This window comes from Lithobates pipiens, unplaced genomic scaffold (assembly GCF_037356315.1).
Source record: "Lithobates pipiens isolate NorthernLeopardFrog02 unplaced genomic scaffold, aLitPip1_a1.2 Scaffold_22, whole genome shotgun sequence".
In the NCBI taxonomy this organism is placed as follows: Eukaryota; Metazoa; Chordata; class Amphibia; order Anura; family Ranidae; genus Lithobates; species Lithobates pipiens.
In genome coordinates this window covers 312,431,516-312,448,085 of record NW_027507784.1, presented here as the reverse complement: position 1 = coordinate 312,448,085, position 16,570 = coordinate 312,431,516, and the positions used below count along the sequence as shown (strand labels likewise).

Sequence of the window (16,570 nt, the reverse complement as noted above, 5' to 3'; positions counted from 1 at the left end):
TAAATTGTACCTGTTTATCTGCAGTGCTCTCTTACCTACACCAGTTCACCATTAATCCCACTCTCATACTCAAGTGTGACCAACTAAAAAAGAATGCTTCAAAAGGGAGCCACACTATCGAAATGCATCATAACCAATCAGGTGCACGCTGCTCTATTGAATGATTGCCGGTCCTCCATATTCCTGGCATCTGCCAAAACACATAAGGTGTTGTGGCTGGCTTGTGGCTTGTGGCTGGCTTCCCACTCTCCTCTCTCCCTTACAATGCACAGGCACAGGGTGAGGAGTCTCAGCTGAGTAGATTATATCCAATGTTAAGTAGCAAAAGAAAACTCACCCAAGCATTACCGCTGTATAATGTAGTTAGTGTGCAGCATGGTCGGTGCTCTGACTAAGTTCACAGTGAATCCATAGAAAATTGTATTGTAGCACTATAGATGCTATACTATAATACTACAATACAATTTCTATGGAGAAGCTGTCAAGTTGCCGGCTTGTACTTGTTATATATCCAGTGTTGTCCTTACAGGCGCTCTGGAGCTAGTTTCTCACAAAACTTGTGTGATGAGCTTGATGTCATTTTTATCTTTCATCAATAAATAGGTTCATTGCACTAGTGCATGAGCTTCCCTAGTTTGTGTTTCTTCAATTCCCTACATCTGTTTAAAGTCTAGAATTTATAAAGCTTCCCCAAACTGTTGCCAAAGGTTTGGGAGAGCACAGCTAGGTGGTCCACCTGGTTTTGGCCATATACTGTATATACAGTAGGTGTGATTGTTGCATGTTCACAAACCTTTAGTCATATGGTGTATTAAGGCTTTACTTCCTGTTCTTTCCTGGGGTGAATCACCTGATTCATATCTCTTGGGGATTCCAGAGCTGAAGTCTCCCTGTTAAAGATTCTAGCTCTGCTCCTACCTCTTTGTGAGCTTTAGGTGCTCACCCTGGAGTGTTCCCACTCTTTCTTCTGCATTCTCCATAACATAATATAAATGAAGAGGTCAAAAAAGAGAGTAGGGGCACCTTTAAAATGGGAACAGTTCCTCTTTTGGATCCCTCAGTTCTTTAAGTATTTTATATGACAATCTTTTTAGTTGAGCTTCAGGTTGATATAAAAGACACATATAAATGTTGCTCTGTACTCATTCATAAATCATTTTTTTCAGTTTGATTTGGCAGACTCAAGTTTTTCCTTTTTGAAATACTGTCAAATTCATTAGAATACAAGAAATAAAATCACTGGATGACTGACTAAGGGCTCTTGGGCAAGAGGTACCCAGTCTTACCATGGTATCATTAGCAAAATGCATCAGATCTACATCACTTGCGCTCGACAAGAATGAAGCCATATTAGTCACAAGCCAGGCAGAAGAGTTGGCGTTGGTTTGGTTATAGCAGACTATGGCATTAGAAGTATCTATGAGAAAAAGCAATTCATGAAAAACAGGTAGAAACATGCCTTTTAAAAAATTGTATTTCTATAGTATGCTTTTGAAAAACAGTCAGGAGAACTAAATACGAAGTTTGAATACCTTTAGTGGTCAGATAGGGCTTGATAAAAGTATTATAAATGCTTTGTTTTGTTCCTGTTGACATCCTGGGGGAACTAGTATCCAGGCCTTTTAAACTGTGAAAAAATAAGATAGATAAACATTAGCAAAATGTCTTGAGTTTATTTTCTGAATTGTAAGCATGATCCATGGAAACCAGATAATTTGAGTTCAGGGGTAACAGGGTAGGGTTCAAACTCTTGCTAGATTGCTTAAGCTTTTTATGAATGGATATCTACCCTGTCCACACTATGGCTATTGATAGAAAACAGTGGATCTCTAATTCAAACTCACTGAGTAACACAAAAAGTAGGAACATCTAAAGCTGGCCATACACCAACCATCATTTTGATCAGTGTGTGGCCATTCCCGCTTAACAGAAGTTGTTCTGTCGAAGGGACATCCAGAAAATTGTTGTTAAAGAAACTCAAAAAACAAATCATCTATGACTAGCTTAACTTTACCAAATGGCTCCAGAATTTCAAACTTGATCTACAGGGAGAATTTACCATATTTCCAGTTTATCATGAAGGCTATCCTTGCAGACCCTCCTTAACCCAAGTTCCCTTGATGGCTACATCCACAAGAAGTTGTAAAGGCTGAATGCAAGCCCTTAGTAAGAGCTAAGAAGAGCTGTTAATTATCATCCGTGCAGGGGCAAAGTTCATGGGGCCCCATACCAAAAATTTGATGGGGTTCCCAGAATTGGGGAGTAGGGATGTAGATGGTAGTTATGGGCCTTTCTATATCTATATTTGCATATGGATATATTTAAATAATTGGATACAGTTTACCATATGGGATCCATTTATCTTTCCCTGCTCTCCCTTCCCTTCCCGCTATGAGTATCTTCCCTGGTGGGAGTTTTTAGGATGTTTGCATCTTATAGCATTTATTTTTGCCCTCCTTTTTTCATATGTTTATAAACTATATGAAGGAAGATATGATCTTAGTCTCTTATTTTAGAGTATTTGAGAATTTAAGGGCTTAAATGTCATTCTCTTTTTTTTTTAGAAAGCTGGATGATTGCATCTATCACCCCGATAAATCTATTGCTCATCCTAGTTGGAGGCCTGGCTTTTTTTGGGGTCCATTCATCTATAGGTCTTGCTGTTCTACATTGGTCTTTACCGCACTGCATACTCTGTCAACATCCATAGCAGCTAGCAATATGTATTGAATAGATAATCAATATGCATATACTTGAGTGTCAAAATGGAACTAACAAGTTGCTTGACTTGTGTTTTTATATTTTTAGATATGTAAACTGCTTTGTTTTTTCTGAAGAAGCAGGCTTTGTCCTGTGAAATGTGTCAACGAAACCATCTTGATAACGTCCCATGAATGATTGAGTTTGGGCTCACATTATTTTGTATTTGTCTATATTGTGGTTACAGACTATGCAGACCAATTTGTTTTTCAAATGTGTAACATATGCCTTTTTGGGATTTTAACTTTTCTATATTGTTACAAAAAAGTTAATATTATTATAATACGTATGGGGGGTGGTACCCTTAAAAAAGAGGAGGTTAATTGCCCCCCACTCCCAGCTATTTATATTATTTGTGTTTGCTCCCCAGCCACTTCTGCGCTATACTTGCCAGTGTCATTTGAGACAAGAATGTAATTGATCCTAACATAAAGTCTATCTAAATCAAGGACAGGCAGGAGAAGAGCTGAAAATAGTTGGAGTTTGCTGGGGAAATACAACCTAGCTAAACAAGCCTTACCCCAAGAACGCTTGGACATTGGGTGCTTGTAGAGATATGATGATTGCGCCATACTACCATATGTGGTCAAACTGGAAAAAAATTGTGTCTATAGACATTTCAACGTTAAGGTATAACTGTTATCATTGTTATGTTCTTGAAAATTTGTACAGTGAATACCAGGTACCAGATAAATTGAGTTATTTTTTGCTGTGTAAAGTCATTCGGTATCAATGAACCATTAAAAATCCAGACGTGTCCGGTATTTGGCTAAGTTCACACTATTGACAGGAATGCCTGTAAATTGTGTGCAATCCTGTACCAGCAGGTACCCACAACCAAAACATGCTGCTCTTTAGCAGAAATTTGATTCTTAATGGTACCCCCACGCTCTGGGTGCGTGAAAACACATGGTGTCAAAGCACCATGCGGTTTCATGCGGCCACATTTTCGAGAAAGGGTCAGGTACTTTTCAACTGTGTTTTACACAGGTTCAGCTGCCTATTCAAATGAATAGGCTACTGTGCCTGTGCAAATGTGAGCTACTTACAATAGTATGAACCTAACTTTTAAGCATTTTCCTGGCAGACCACCGATGTAGAGAACCTGAGAGCAAAGGGGATAATGAACAAATGCTTTTGGACTGTGGGAGTCTGGCCAATCCTAATATTATATAAGTAATAACCCCAGACACATATAGTTTATTTTAAAGCAGCTCTGCATGTATTAATAAATCAAATTTACCTAAATCAATTACCTGAATTTGATGTGATATTGGCCTTTTGCAATCACTGTACAGTAGAGCACTGACTATAGGAAGGGGCTATGTTGGAAGCAAATCAAGTGTGTTGTTACCACAAACTAACACATACTTGCAGACTTTCACCTCATTTCTGCTATTGAAGTCTTGGTTGGCCCCACACATTTTACATTTTACTTAAGATACTTACATGGTCTGGTAGGAGTCACATGGCAAGTTCTTTGGTAGAGTGTTCAATTGGTTTGGGGTAATATAAGGCAAGAAAGCTGTAAGTTTATCCTGGAATAACTGGGCCCAGTCACTGCTATTAAAAGAACTGAAGTTTCTCTGCATATTCTGGAAGATCTGGGGAAGCAGAACCTTGGACAAAGCTGGATCAACAGAGGTCTGGTTGTTCTGTAAACATGACACAGATCAAGAGAATCACTTACTTTATCAAATGGCTCATACAGTTACAGGACAAGAATTCCTTATATAAGTACACAAATAAGTTATCAACATGGAGAATCTTTTTTGTTTTCGTCTGGTCAGGGTTTCCTGTCTGGGTGTTAGGGTGTTTCCAACCTGCTTCTGGAAGAAGTTTTCAGAATATAGGGCAGAACAAGTAAATTGTCCTGAATGAATATTTATCATGCCCCAGCCAATCTCCGGAAGGAGGCATCCAGAAGGCGGCTGGGCAGCTGATAAATGTTTGTGAGGCCTTTTCAGAATGTTATTCCTCTGCTGTGAGGGTTCCAATCTTCCTGGGGATGATGCCCCTGGACACAGCTATAGTGAGACAAGATCTGCAGTTTGGGCCTCAGCAGAAGCTGGGCTGAGGTCCTGGAAAAGGCTACTAATGGATTTTTGTTAGAGGGCACTGTCCTGAAGTCTTGGTCTGGAGAAGGATCTTTTGTCTCACTCACTGAGGATCTACCTGTAGAAGCTGGATGGCTGACAGCATCTAGGACACTGTAAGTCCTGTGTTTGGGACTTTCATGTGTGCCTGTAGACAATTTTTTTGTGATAGAAGATTGTCTTCCTATTCATCATTTTAGAGTATCCTGAACACCTCTCCTGTTTCAAGTTTCTCTGCAATAAATTCTAAAAAGACATCCCTTAAACTAAGCATGCATTGTTGGTGTACATGCAATTGTGCTTGTGACTGGCAGCCTCTGTGCTAGCAAGAAAGACCTGGGAATATTCTCAGTGGCCTCACGGGGCGTGAGCACTACAGTTATAACCCATCAATGTTTTTGCCATCTGTGTGCCATTGGGAGATGTCCCTTCACTTCCTGTCCCATATCCAACACAGGAAGTGAGAGGAAATCCCTGGTTGTCACCAGTGTCCACATTGTTACTGTCATACCTCCCAACATTTTGAGATGGGAATGAGGGACACCTGCTAGCCAACTGTATGTAGGCATGGGACACGCCCCCGCCACGCCCCCTTAAAGGAGAATAACCCCAAAAAAGGTTCATTAAATCCACAAGGGATTTTTTTTTACCACTTCTATTCCATTATACTGGCTTTTAAAATTTACAAATGCAGCAATTTAGAAATTGGATGAAAGGTTTAGCACTGGGAAACACTTTTTAAAAATAAAAAGCTAATTTTATATACAATTATGAGGAGGAAAGAGGGACAGAGGGACATTGCTACAAATCAGGGACAGTCCCTCAAAATCAGGGACAGTTGGGAGCTATTTTACTGTTCTCGGAACAATCCAAAATTAGGCATTTTATTTTACTTTCACTTTCAATTATATCGGTAAACAAGACAAACAGAGAGGGTGAATCTCCCTAACGGGGACACAGATGGTGATAAAAAGCTGACAGGTCTTTTAGTCCCTCTTTATGTTATCCAAAATTGAAAAAAAAAATGTTTTTCCTTTAGTTATACTTTAACCCCTGAGAAAAGTGGAGTTCTATGGGCTTCTGAAAGGCGTTGCCTGTTTGTTGTCCTTTCTATGGTCATTTACCGAACCAAAAATTAATTGTTGGACTCTTGGATTATTTTTTTGGCACTCTTACTGGTGCAACTGTGTATACTGATGACATTTAGTCAGTCATGTATCAGAACACAGACATTGAAAACTGTACAATGATAACTCACTCAAAATAGATCATTTCCTACGTATTAGTCCTTACATAACAGCTATGGGAGCCAGTACATGTTTTGTTGTCACTTACTGATGCTAGAGCTGCGTTGAAACTGGAGAGAAAGTTGTATATATCAGTGGAGTTCTGTAGAGCGCCCACAATGCTGTTGGCGATTTGTGCATTCATAGTTGTGTTCAAGGCGAAGTTGGCCAATTGTGGGGTAGTGAGCGAGGGCAGGACATCCAACTACAGAAGAGTTTAAAAAAACAAACAAAATTACACACAACCATTTACCTACTAAAAACACCCTAACCAAGCACATCTGTAACAGTTTCCAAAAATGAAAATTCTGTCTCCACGTGAAAGCAGACGTTGTCCTGAGCATAGATAAGACATAGACATGTGATGTTGGTCAGAAGACTTGGCCTCTTCAGCTCATGGAGAATAATGTTTTTGTGCTTTTGTGAGTGCTGCTATGATTTTTACATTCATCTGCATCATGTTCCTTGAGCTGAATATTCATCAAATTGAACAAAATGTTATTCTATTGCTGCTGCAGTTGACTTTCTGCCCTTCCTCTGCGAATGTGTGGTGGACCAGTGTCAAGCTCTCTCATCTCTCTGGATAAATGAAGCTCTCATTCAGGTACAGTGCCGGTGAGGGCGGGACAGTGTCACATCCCCATACTCAATGGGGTTGATTTACTAAAGGCATAAAGACTGTGAACTTTGCAAGCGCCGTTGCTCCATAGCTTAACAAATGAGGTGAAGCTTCACTGTGAAAGGAATACCCAATCACATACAAAGAGAAAAAAAAAAAAAAAAGAAAAACAGCATTCTTGCATATGATTGTATAGCTATGCTTATAACAAATACTTATTTTTACACTTATGAAAAAACAAGAGGGATTGCTGCACAAAAATATTTTAATGAAAAATATTTAAAACATCCAAGATATACAGGCAATCATAGTAACAATGTCGGCCTAGTACAGAAGATTACTAGCCCGAAACCGTTACTATGATTGCCTGTATATCTTGGATGTTTTAAATATTTTTCATTAAAACATTTTTGTGCAGCAATCCCTCTTGTTTTTTCATATAATATAAGCCCTTGGGAAGGCTTGATTGCTTGCACTTGTTACTTTGACCGTCATGCACCTCACCCTTTTGAGCTTTCTCTATTTATACACATATATAGGTACAAAGTACTAACAATAAGCATCAAACAATCTTGCTTTTGTCATATTCTCTGCTGATTGGTACATGCAAACTCGTTCCTCTAAGAAGCGATTCGCATTTGGCTTGCTTTTCAGAGGCGATTGACAGGCAGTGAGGAGGCAATGTGATACCTCCTCACCCCCACTTAACCCTATTATTTTGCCAAACAAACACGCCACAACTGTGTGCATGGCTGGGGGGCATCCCGGTTCGCTTGAATGGGTCACGTCCAGCAGGCTTGCCCAATGCGATATGTTTTACCATCGGCACAAAGTGAAGCATCGCAATAGAGGCATGTGAACACCCTAATTTTTTTTTTTTAAAGTAAAAAACTTACAGCATTGAATTTATCGCCAAGACCAGAGACAAAGTCAGAATAATCTGCAAACACTGAAAACTTTCCAAAGTTCTGATTAAAGAGAGCACTGCTGCTGCCATTCTTGGGACAAGCTGGACCTAAAATTATCAAGAGAAATCCAAAAAGATTACATTTTTCTTTGGGGTTTTACACAGAAAAAACAAAACAAAAATACATTCATAGGGGGTATATTGTTGTTATTTTTCTTATTATTAATATTAAGTCAAACTAAATCCACTGTAGAGCCAAGAAATTACATGCTAATCCTTTGCATAAATTGTGATGGAATTGGTGAGAGGTTTGTCTTGAGGATCAGAGCTAAATAGGATGCCTTATTGATAGATAGCCCAGGTTTGGGCATGCAAAGAAATTGCCAAGTCAAGGATACTGAGGAAAGATGTGCAGACATGTTTTATGTAGGATGTTACCTTTGTTTTTCATATAAGGTTTGATCAGGTTTATAAAAACATCCTTCTGAGTTTCTGGAGTCATTTGGGGGAATTTGCTGTTTAAACCTGCGACTCTGTGGATAATAAGGTAAAAATAAAACTGTTGTTCAGCTTTAAGTATATTGATGGCCCCATACAACTCACATAAATGGCACTTACATTGTATAGCCTCTCAACACCCACAGAACACCAAAAGAAAACAGGAACACTATGTTATGCAAATAGCAACCAGCATCTGTAGTCATTAGCTCTTTCCTGCTATTGGTTAGAGATGGGCCAGTAATAACGAACATGAGTTGGCAGGCTGGTGACTAGAAAATTTGTTACTATTTGCATAATGCAAAGTCCCATGTTTTGGCTGGTGCTGTACATGTGTGACATAGCATTTAAAACTTACATAGCCTGGTAGGAGCCACAGGTGAGGTTTACAGAGATGAGGTTCAGCTGATTTGGTTTGATTTCAAACAGGATTGTGCTGAGTGTGTTTTGGAAGAGCTGGGTCCAATCTGAGATGTTAAAGCTTGATATATTGGCCTTAAGAGCTTCAAATACCGTGCTTAACAGAGCTTGAGCCAGGGGTGGTTGCAGTGAACTTATATTTTTCTATAGAGACAAAAAGACATTTTGTGATATACAATATGTATCTTAAAAGTTCCAGTTTCAGCTGTGATTACCAGACACTGCCTATGATGTAAATCAGAGATGTCCAACCTTTTGACCTTCCTGGGCCACATTGGAAAAAAGTAAATAGTCTTGGACCACACATAAAATACACTAACAATAAGGAGAGCTGATGAGCAAAAAAAGTCGGGCAGACCACAAGTTACCAATCACTGATATAGACAATGTACCTGATTAACCACTTGCCAACCAGCCTCTGCAGTTTTACTGCAGCAGAATGGCACAGCTGGGTGAAACAATGTCATGTTCCGTCGCTTCACCCTGTGGCTACTAGGGGTGCGTGTGCGCCCCAGGGGCACGCGTGCACGCCCACTGCATGCCCCCGGAGCCGTTACGAGTGCCCGGCGGGCGCAATGATTATTTTTGGCCACTCCCACCATAAAATGAACCATCGTTGCCCTTTGATTGCAGTTTCTCCAGCACAATGGTGATTTTTCTGGTTGATATCTATGAGTTCTTATTGGGGTCAAATACCATCTTGTTAAGAATTTATAATTAATTTCGATAGTTTTTATATCCCAAGCATTACTATATCCCATTTCTATCATCCTTTCCACTTGGTGTTCTTCTAATTTTAAATCCAATTCTTTTTCCCATTGTTCTATGAAAGCAGGTCTTCCTTGTCCATCTAGGTCTGTTAATATTCCATAGATTTTTGATATTCCATTTTCAGTGGTGTTTTTGTAAAGCAGAGTTTTTTAAGGGGTGGGCCACAGGTATAATGTAAGTCCAGCATTTTGCATGATATTACATCACTAAAGAAAGCCAAAGCGTTTCATCAGAGCTTGGAATAAGCAGAATCCTATCCTTTTTTTTTTAAATCTGTTGTCCAGTCTTCTCTTTATTTACTATCAACATATAGGCCCCGATGAAGGGGGGAGTATTGAGCCCCTGGGAACATGTTGGCTTTCTTTTGTCATGCAAAAATAAAATTTATAGGACTTGCGTTATACTTGTGACACTCAATTTAACCATATTCATCATGAATACAATTTTGGCACATGTTCTAAAACTTCCCCACACTATCAAAATGTTTTGGCTAGACTTGCATTTAGGTGGTTTCAGAAAACAAATGTAAATAAGCACTTAAAGGGAAATAAAATTTCACAAATTAGCCCTTCGTCTTAATATAATATTATGCGAGGAGACAAAGGGGAGCTTTGTATTTTGGGTTCGTGTTTGGCCAGCTTTCATAAAGAGTGCCAGGCAAGGCTTTGAGGAAATGGTGGCATACAAAAGAGTGAGGTTTTGTTAAAAAATTTTATAGACAATTAGTTGAAGGGACAGTCAGTTAAGGATAATTTTTGTCCAAATGCTTGCAAAACCTTTTTGTATTTTACATTTTTTTTAATGGAATAGAAAAAGATAAAACCTGTTATGTTTTACATTCTCTGAAAACCCCTTATTTAAAATATTTCTCTTCATATTCAATTCTGTTTAAAACACGGAGAAAGTTTAACATACTCCTTTTTCATAGGCAGCTATTATGTGAGCTGCCATTGCTGACATTTCTACAAATGTTAATTGCCTGATATTTTTGTAATTATACCTTGGAAGTCATTGCCCTGGAGCAAGGGCAGAGTTAAGGAACGTTGGCTGCCCTCTGACACTCATAATTGCTGCATGCTCATTTTAGATTTCTAACTCTGAGGCATTGAAACCTTGCAGCTAGGCTAGAAGGTTAGCAATGGTAGCCTTTGGGGTGAAACAGGCTGCGATTGGCAGAGCGTCCACCTAGATAGTCCCTTAGATAGCCCCGTAGATAGCTCACACCACATAATAAGGCTGTTTTTTTTTTTAACATGTGACCAGCAGCAGAGGAGGTACTAGAAAAAGTGAAGCTGTCTCCCAGGGGCAGACTCGTTCATCTCAGGATCTGTATCTCTCTATTAAGGGCACTTTTTGCTAGCTGGCATATATTATATGCCGCTAGCCCTGCTGAACTTCAATGGCGATTTTCCCCTTGTGGACCTTAGATATTTAAGTGCTATGAGATGCACTCCTGCCCCTGTCGTAGCTACATTTATTTACTTACTATTTGTTGAAAATATTCCACATCTCTGGTAATCCTGCAGCCACTGGATATTTGTACATGAGGCCTAGTCCACCAAAAGATAGTGAGATTCGTTCTCCTCCCTTTTTTCTTTGTTATATCTCTGAACCTTGATCGTCCCGAAGAAGCCTTACGACGAAACGCGTATACGCACAAGGGCTCATTGTACAAATTGTATCATTCTTACATGATTTTTCATTTTTTTATACTATAATCATACAATGTACTTTTTTCAATAAATATTATTTTTGTTACTTCTTTATTGTTTCCTTGCCTTAAAAGTCCGACCTTGGTTACTTTTTCTAGTACCCCCTTTTTGTGGCATTTTTTGTGGCATTATGAGTGCTGTTCTTTTTTCTTTTTTTTTCTTTTCAGCAGCAGAGGACTAGAAGCTCCAACTGCTGTTGTTTCCCTGTAGACAGTCTGAGAAAGAGCTGGGTCATGTGACAGCTGTATATTGATTTACATTTTTTTACATTTAAATAAATACAGTGCCATTAATCACATACATAAAGAGATGGAATAATGTAAGTTAAACAGTGTGCGTTTAATATTACTTTAAAATTGTAGATGTACTGGGAGGTAAAACTTACCGCCATGGCAGCAGCATTCAAATAAGACAGGAAGTCAAGCACTGAACCAGCATCGTATACTGCGGTCACAATGTTTTCAATTGCAGCAGAATTATTAGTGAGGTTGAGAGCTACGCTGAAGTTTGCAATTTGTTGCAAAGTTAGTAAAGGTAAGACTTCCAGCTGCAAAACAAAACAACAACCTCCAGAGTAATATAAGCAATTCAGTGGTAAATATGCAATCCAAATCTCATAATGCAACATATAAGTACAGTGGAATCTTGGTCAACGAGTAATGTGGTTAACAAGTGTTTTGAAAGAAGAGCAACTTTTTTTTTTTTTCAATTCTGACTCGGTTTGCAAGTGTTGTCTTATAAAATGAGCAGAATTCAAGCTAATGGGGTGTGCCGTACCGCATTTGGCTAGAGGTGCGGGGGGTGCCGGTGACACTTGGAGCTGTTCGGAGCCGTTCAGAAATACTCGCAACCAATCGGAAATCCTCGGAAACACTTGGTTCCCGAGTGTTTCCGAGCCTTTCTGAGTTCAGCCAAGCTGTCCATGAGTATTGTTGAGTCTCTCCGGCACCCCCCCACCCCTGGTCACATGCGGTATTGCATGCAATAGAAGTCAAGACGGAACAAATTATCTTTGTTTCCATTTACTTCTATGGGGAAACTTGCATTGATATGCAAGTGCTTTGGATTACAAGCATTCTCCTGGAACGGATTATGCTTGTAACCCAAGGTTCCACTGTAAACTGTGTTAAATGGTACTATTTTTTTTAATAACAAAAAACCCTCTTGAGATGGATAAATTAATTTTGTTATATTTAAAATAATGTTTTCCTTTTTTTTTTTTAAGAACAAGAAATATTTGTTATTTGATATGTCACATGGCCCTTTCGCTAGCTTCGCTATACCTTCTGGCAGCTGCAAAATGGCAGTTGATAGAGGAGTCCATATGGATGAAAACTGGGAACCATGGCAATAGATATGTGTTCTATATTGTAAAAAACTAAACAGTTTGTGGAAAGTGTAGCATGTGAATTTCCCTAACATGACACGTTTTTAACATTCATTTTTATTTAGGAATACAGTTTACTTACAGCAGTGAAATTGGGGTTAAGTGCTGTAAAGTCCCCTATGCTAGCAAACTGAGAAAACTTTCCAAGATTCAGTAGTATCCACATACTGCTGATGGTGTTCTGAGAGCAGGCTGATCCTAGAGAGAAAGAGAGAAAATGAAAGAAGTAGGATTCATGTCAAGCATTTAAATTCCAGTATATTGTATTCTGAGTACGTAAGTCAAAGGAGCGCCTCCAGTTAAATTATATTTTACGATTTTCCTCTCTCCCTAAAGAAACAAACACTGTTTCATGAAATGTGTTGACCTGAAGGCGTATCTTTTACCCCCCTTGCTGCCCAGGCCAATTTTAAGCTTTAAGCACTCTCACATTTTGAATGACAATTACTCAGTCATGCAACACTGTACCCAAATGAAATTATTTTTTTTCAAACAAAATTAAAGCTTTCTTTTGGTGGTATTTGCTTGCTGTGGGGGTACTTGGCAGGAGGAAGGGGCCAGGAGCACAGACAAGGGACCCGGGAAGTGGAGGATCTGGGCTGCTCTGTGCAAAACCACTGCACAGAGCAGGTAAGTATAACAAGTTTGTTATTTTGATAGAAAGAAAAAAAGGCTTTACAAATACTTTAAGGAGAGGAGTGTTTGGGCAAAAAAACAGCCAATGCTAGGCACATTTAGTGCTTGAATGTTCATTTATTTCAAAGGCCAGAATAAATGAATTTTCTGGCCAATGGAATGAAAGAATGGGCAAATGCCTGACTCACCTAATCGTCCCTAAAATAACCTTAACGCTTTTGCAAAACGCAATTTTAGGCACGTTTTTATGCTGCTTTCCTCCTGTCAGGAGAAGAGGCATTCAGATGAACTTGGTAAATGCCCAGTGTGTATGTGGCCTTATGCCGCGTACACACGACCGGACTTTTTTTTTTTTTTTGAAAAATTTTTATTTGGTTTTACAAATAAAAGGGTACACAAGATAACTGTACAGAATAAAAGTATACAGATACAACCATTTATGTAATGAGTAGAAAAGAACCAACGGCAGAATAGCCCCAGGGTCGGGGCAAACAGACCCGAGTGGGTCCCACTAGCCTATATAATCCGAATACACCAGATATATGAATAAAATCAGTAGCCTCAGGGTCACAACCTCTAGGGGAAAGAAAAGACTAGGAAGCACACATTTATGATGAGAAATGCACATCTTAGGGTCAGAATGTCAAGGTGGCCTATAGTCCGCAGGATCTCCCCGTGGAGATAGTTTAAGTCTACCCAAAGAGCCAGCCAGGTCCTTTTGGAGATACCATGCCGTAAATCGGAATGGATGCATTGCTGTCTGAATATCAGCGTGAGTTAAAGTGACCTCCATATAGTTACGCCATCTCGCAAAGAAACGGTGTGTAGGACGAGGAGTTCTGGTGATGGCGTCCAGACGTTCCATATAAAAAAGTGATTCAATAGCCTTTTGTACCGCTAGCAACGTAGGGGGATGTTTGGATATCCAAGATTGCAGAATCATCCTACGAGCAACAAGAAGTGCCAGTTGTGCCCAGTGTGAAACAGATGTTGGAGTCCCGTCTCCCGCTGGGGGAGTTCGAGGTGTCCATCCAAATACGCAAAGCATAACATCTTTCGGAATCCGCTGTTTAGAAACAGATGTTACGTAGGTAGTTACTGTGTCCCAGTAGCTGGCTATGGCAGGGCAGTCCCAAAGACGATGGAGTAGAGTGGGGCGAGGTGAAGAGCACCATGGACATATTTTCAAGTTCATATTGTTGTGATCAGTGTACATAGGATAGTAGGCCCTGTGAATTATCTTGAATTGTGTTTCACGCCACGTTTCGGAGAGAGTGAGTTTACGTATTTGCCGGTAGCCCTCCATAATTTTAGTAGGGAGATCGTCATCTCCTAGTAAGGTCGCCCATTTCTGGAAAGGTGTGAGATGGTATTTATCCGAATGGTATTGGGTGAGGCAAGAGTAAAGGTTGGAAATGGAATATTCCCCTGAGTGTAACACAGTGTCAATGAAGGACTGTTGGAAAGGATTCGTCTGGGGCCCATATTGCGAGCTCAAGTAGTCAATTAGCTGGTGATAGTAGAAAACATGAGTTGGAGGTAGCAAGAATTCCTGGGATAGGGTTTCAAACGATTTAAACCCACGATGATCTGCTCGATATAAAGCTTTCGTGGAGATAAGTCCCTTGAGTTTCCATTGTGAGTACGCGTCGTGCAAAGTGGAAGGGATGAACATAGGGTTTCCTTGAATGGGTAGAAAACTCGAGATGGTTGTCGGTAGTCCTAATAACTTGCGTATTTCCCTCCATGCAATGTTGGTGTCTCTGATAAGCAGATTAGATTTAAGATGAGGCGGCAGAGTATGTAGATTGGAGTGAAGGACTGCTGCCAATGTGTAAGGAGAAGCCATAGCCCCCTCCAAATGTACATTACAATACCTAGAGGTGCCTGAAAGCCAGTCTAGACCCTGCCTTAACAAACATGCAAGGTTATAAAAACGAACATTGGGCAAACCCGCACCCCCCTCAGCCTTCGGGAGGCATAATTTAGGTAAAGCTATGCGTGCTCTCTTACCCGACCATATAAAGTTAGACAGTGCCCTGTACAATTTCTGGATATCTGCGTGTTTTAGCAGGAGGGGTATGGTCTGCAAGGGGTACAACAGTCTGGCAAAAGATATCATTTTAAACAAATGGCATCTCCCGAAGAGTGAGATAGGCAGGGTCGCCCACAGCTCCAGTTCCCTAACAATCCTAGACAAAAGCGGGGGGTAGTTAAGCCCATATAATGAAGCCGGCTCACGGCCTATGTGTATTCCTAGATATGTGATATGACTTTTGGCCAATGTGAATGGGGACTGGTGTATCCATTTGGGGACCAGTCTAGGATTCAAAGATAGGATCTCACTTTTGTCAAAGTTTATCCGAAAACCTGAGCACCCATGGAAGGTATTAAAAATTTCCTGTAACTTAGTAAAGTCGGACATGGGGTCAGTGGTAAACAACAAGATGTCATCCGCAAATAGCGCGGAACGTAAAGTCTGCGATCCTATCGGTAAACCACTGATCCCATCCCGCGAGTTCAGCAGCCTGGATAGGGGTTCTATCGCCAGGTTAAATAATAAGGGCGAGAGTGGGCAGCCCTGCCTGGTCCCTTTAGATAAGGGTATCGAGTCTGAAATAAAATCTGGTGTAACCAAGCGAGCCGTGGGGGACAGGTACATCTGTTTGAGAAATTGTAAAAAGGGGCCTTGAAAGCCAAACTGTGCCAATACTCGAAACAGCCAGGATAAACTCACATTATCGAAGGCTTTTTCTGCGTCCAACGAAATTATTGCTACATCTTGAGTGGGGTGGGTTTTGGCATAATGAAGGGCTAGGAGTACCTTACGTATATTAAGTGTAGCTGAGCGCCCAGTGACAAAGCCTGATTGTGCGGGGTGGAGTATGTCGGGGAGTATAGTGGCCAATCTAGACGCAATTATTTTAGATAGAATTTTAGAGTCCACATTGATTAATGAAATAGGGCGATAGGAACCCGGCATAGTGGGATCTTTACCCTTCTTTGAAATAAGTTTTATGAAGGCTTGTGAACCCGTAGGCATATAGGGTCCCCCCTTCCACATGTCTGCATAAACAAGGTGAAGAGTGTCTGGAATATAATCTAATGTGGACTTATAAAATTCCGCAGTATAACCGTCCGGCCCCGGTGCTTTAGCGGTGGACAACAATGTGATGGTACGTTTGACATCATCTAGGGTAATGGGGGCATTAAGCATTGCAAGTTGTTCCTCCCGTAGTGTTGGTAGTTGCATCTTAGACAAGAAAGCGTCCGCTTTAGTGGTGTCAGTGGGGTCAGCGTCATATAGAGTCTTATAATAAGTGGTGAGAATGGCATTGATCTTGTCTTTGTCAGATGTCACGGACCCATCCGAGTCTTTCATAGTAAGAATGCGAGTGGGTCGTCTAGGCCCCGCACATAGTTTAGCCAAAAGTTTGCCCGCTTTATTTCCGAACCTATGGAAATATAGCTTAGAATA

The 16,570-nt window shown here is 40.3% G+C and overlaps 1 protein-coding gene across 1 annotated transcript in view; it reads right to left on the bottom strand.

Annotated features, from left to right (window-relative positions):
- LOC143924890 (uncharacterized) overlaps window positions 1–16,570 on the bottom strand; it is a 65,082-nt gene that overhangs the window by 31,737 nt on the left and 16,775 nt on the right. The window contains exons 6-14 of the mRNA XM_077449398.1: window positions 12,539–12,654; window positions 11,455–11,616; window positions 8,525–8,730; window positions 8,107–8,201; window positions 7,658–7,776; window positions 6,192–6,347; window positions 4,210–4,415; window positions 1,533–1,627; window positions 1,287–1,417 (exon numbers count right to left, since the gene is read on the bottom strand). Coding sequence (XP_077305524.1) covers window positions 1,287–1,417; window positions 1,533–1,627; window positions 4,210–4,415; window positions 6,192–6,347; window positions 7,658–7,776; window positions 8,107–8,201; window positions 8,525–8,730; window positions 11,455–11,616; window positions 12,539–12,654 — 1,286 coding nt within the window. The remainder of the gene's footprint in view (window positions 1–1,286; window positions 1,418–1,532; window positions 1,628–4,209; window positions 4,416–6,191; window positions 6,348–7,657; window positions 7,777–8,106; window positions 8,202–8,524; window positions 8,731–11,454; window positions 11,617–12,538; window positions 12,655–16,570) is intronic.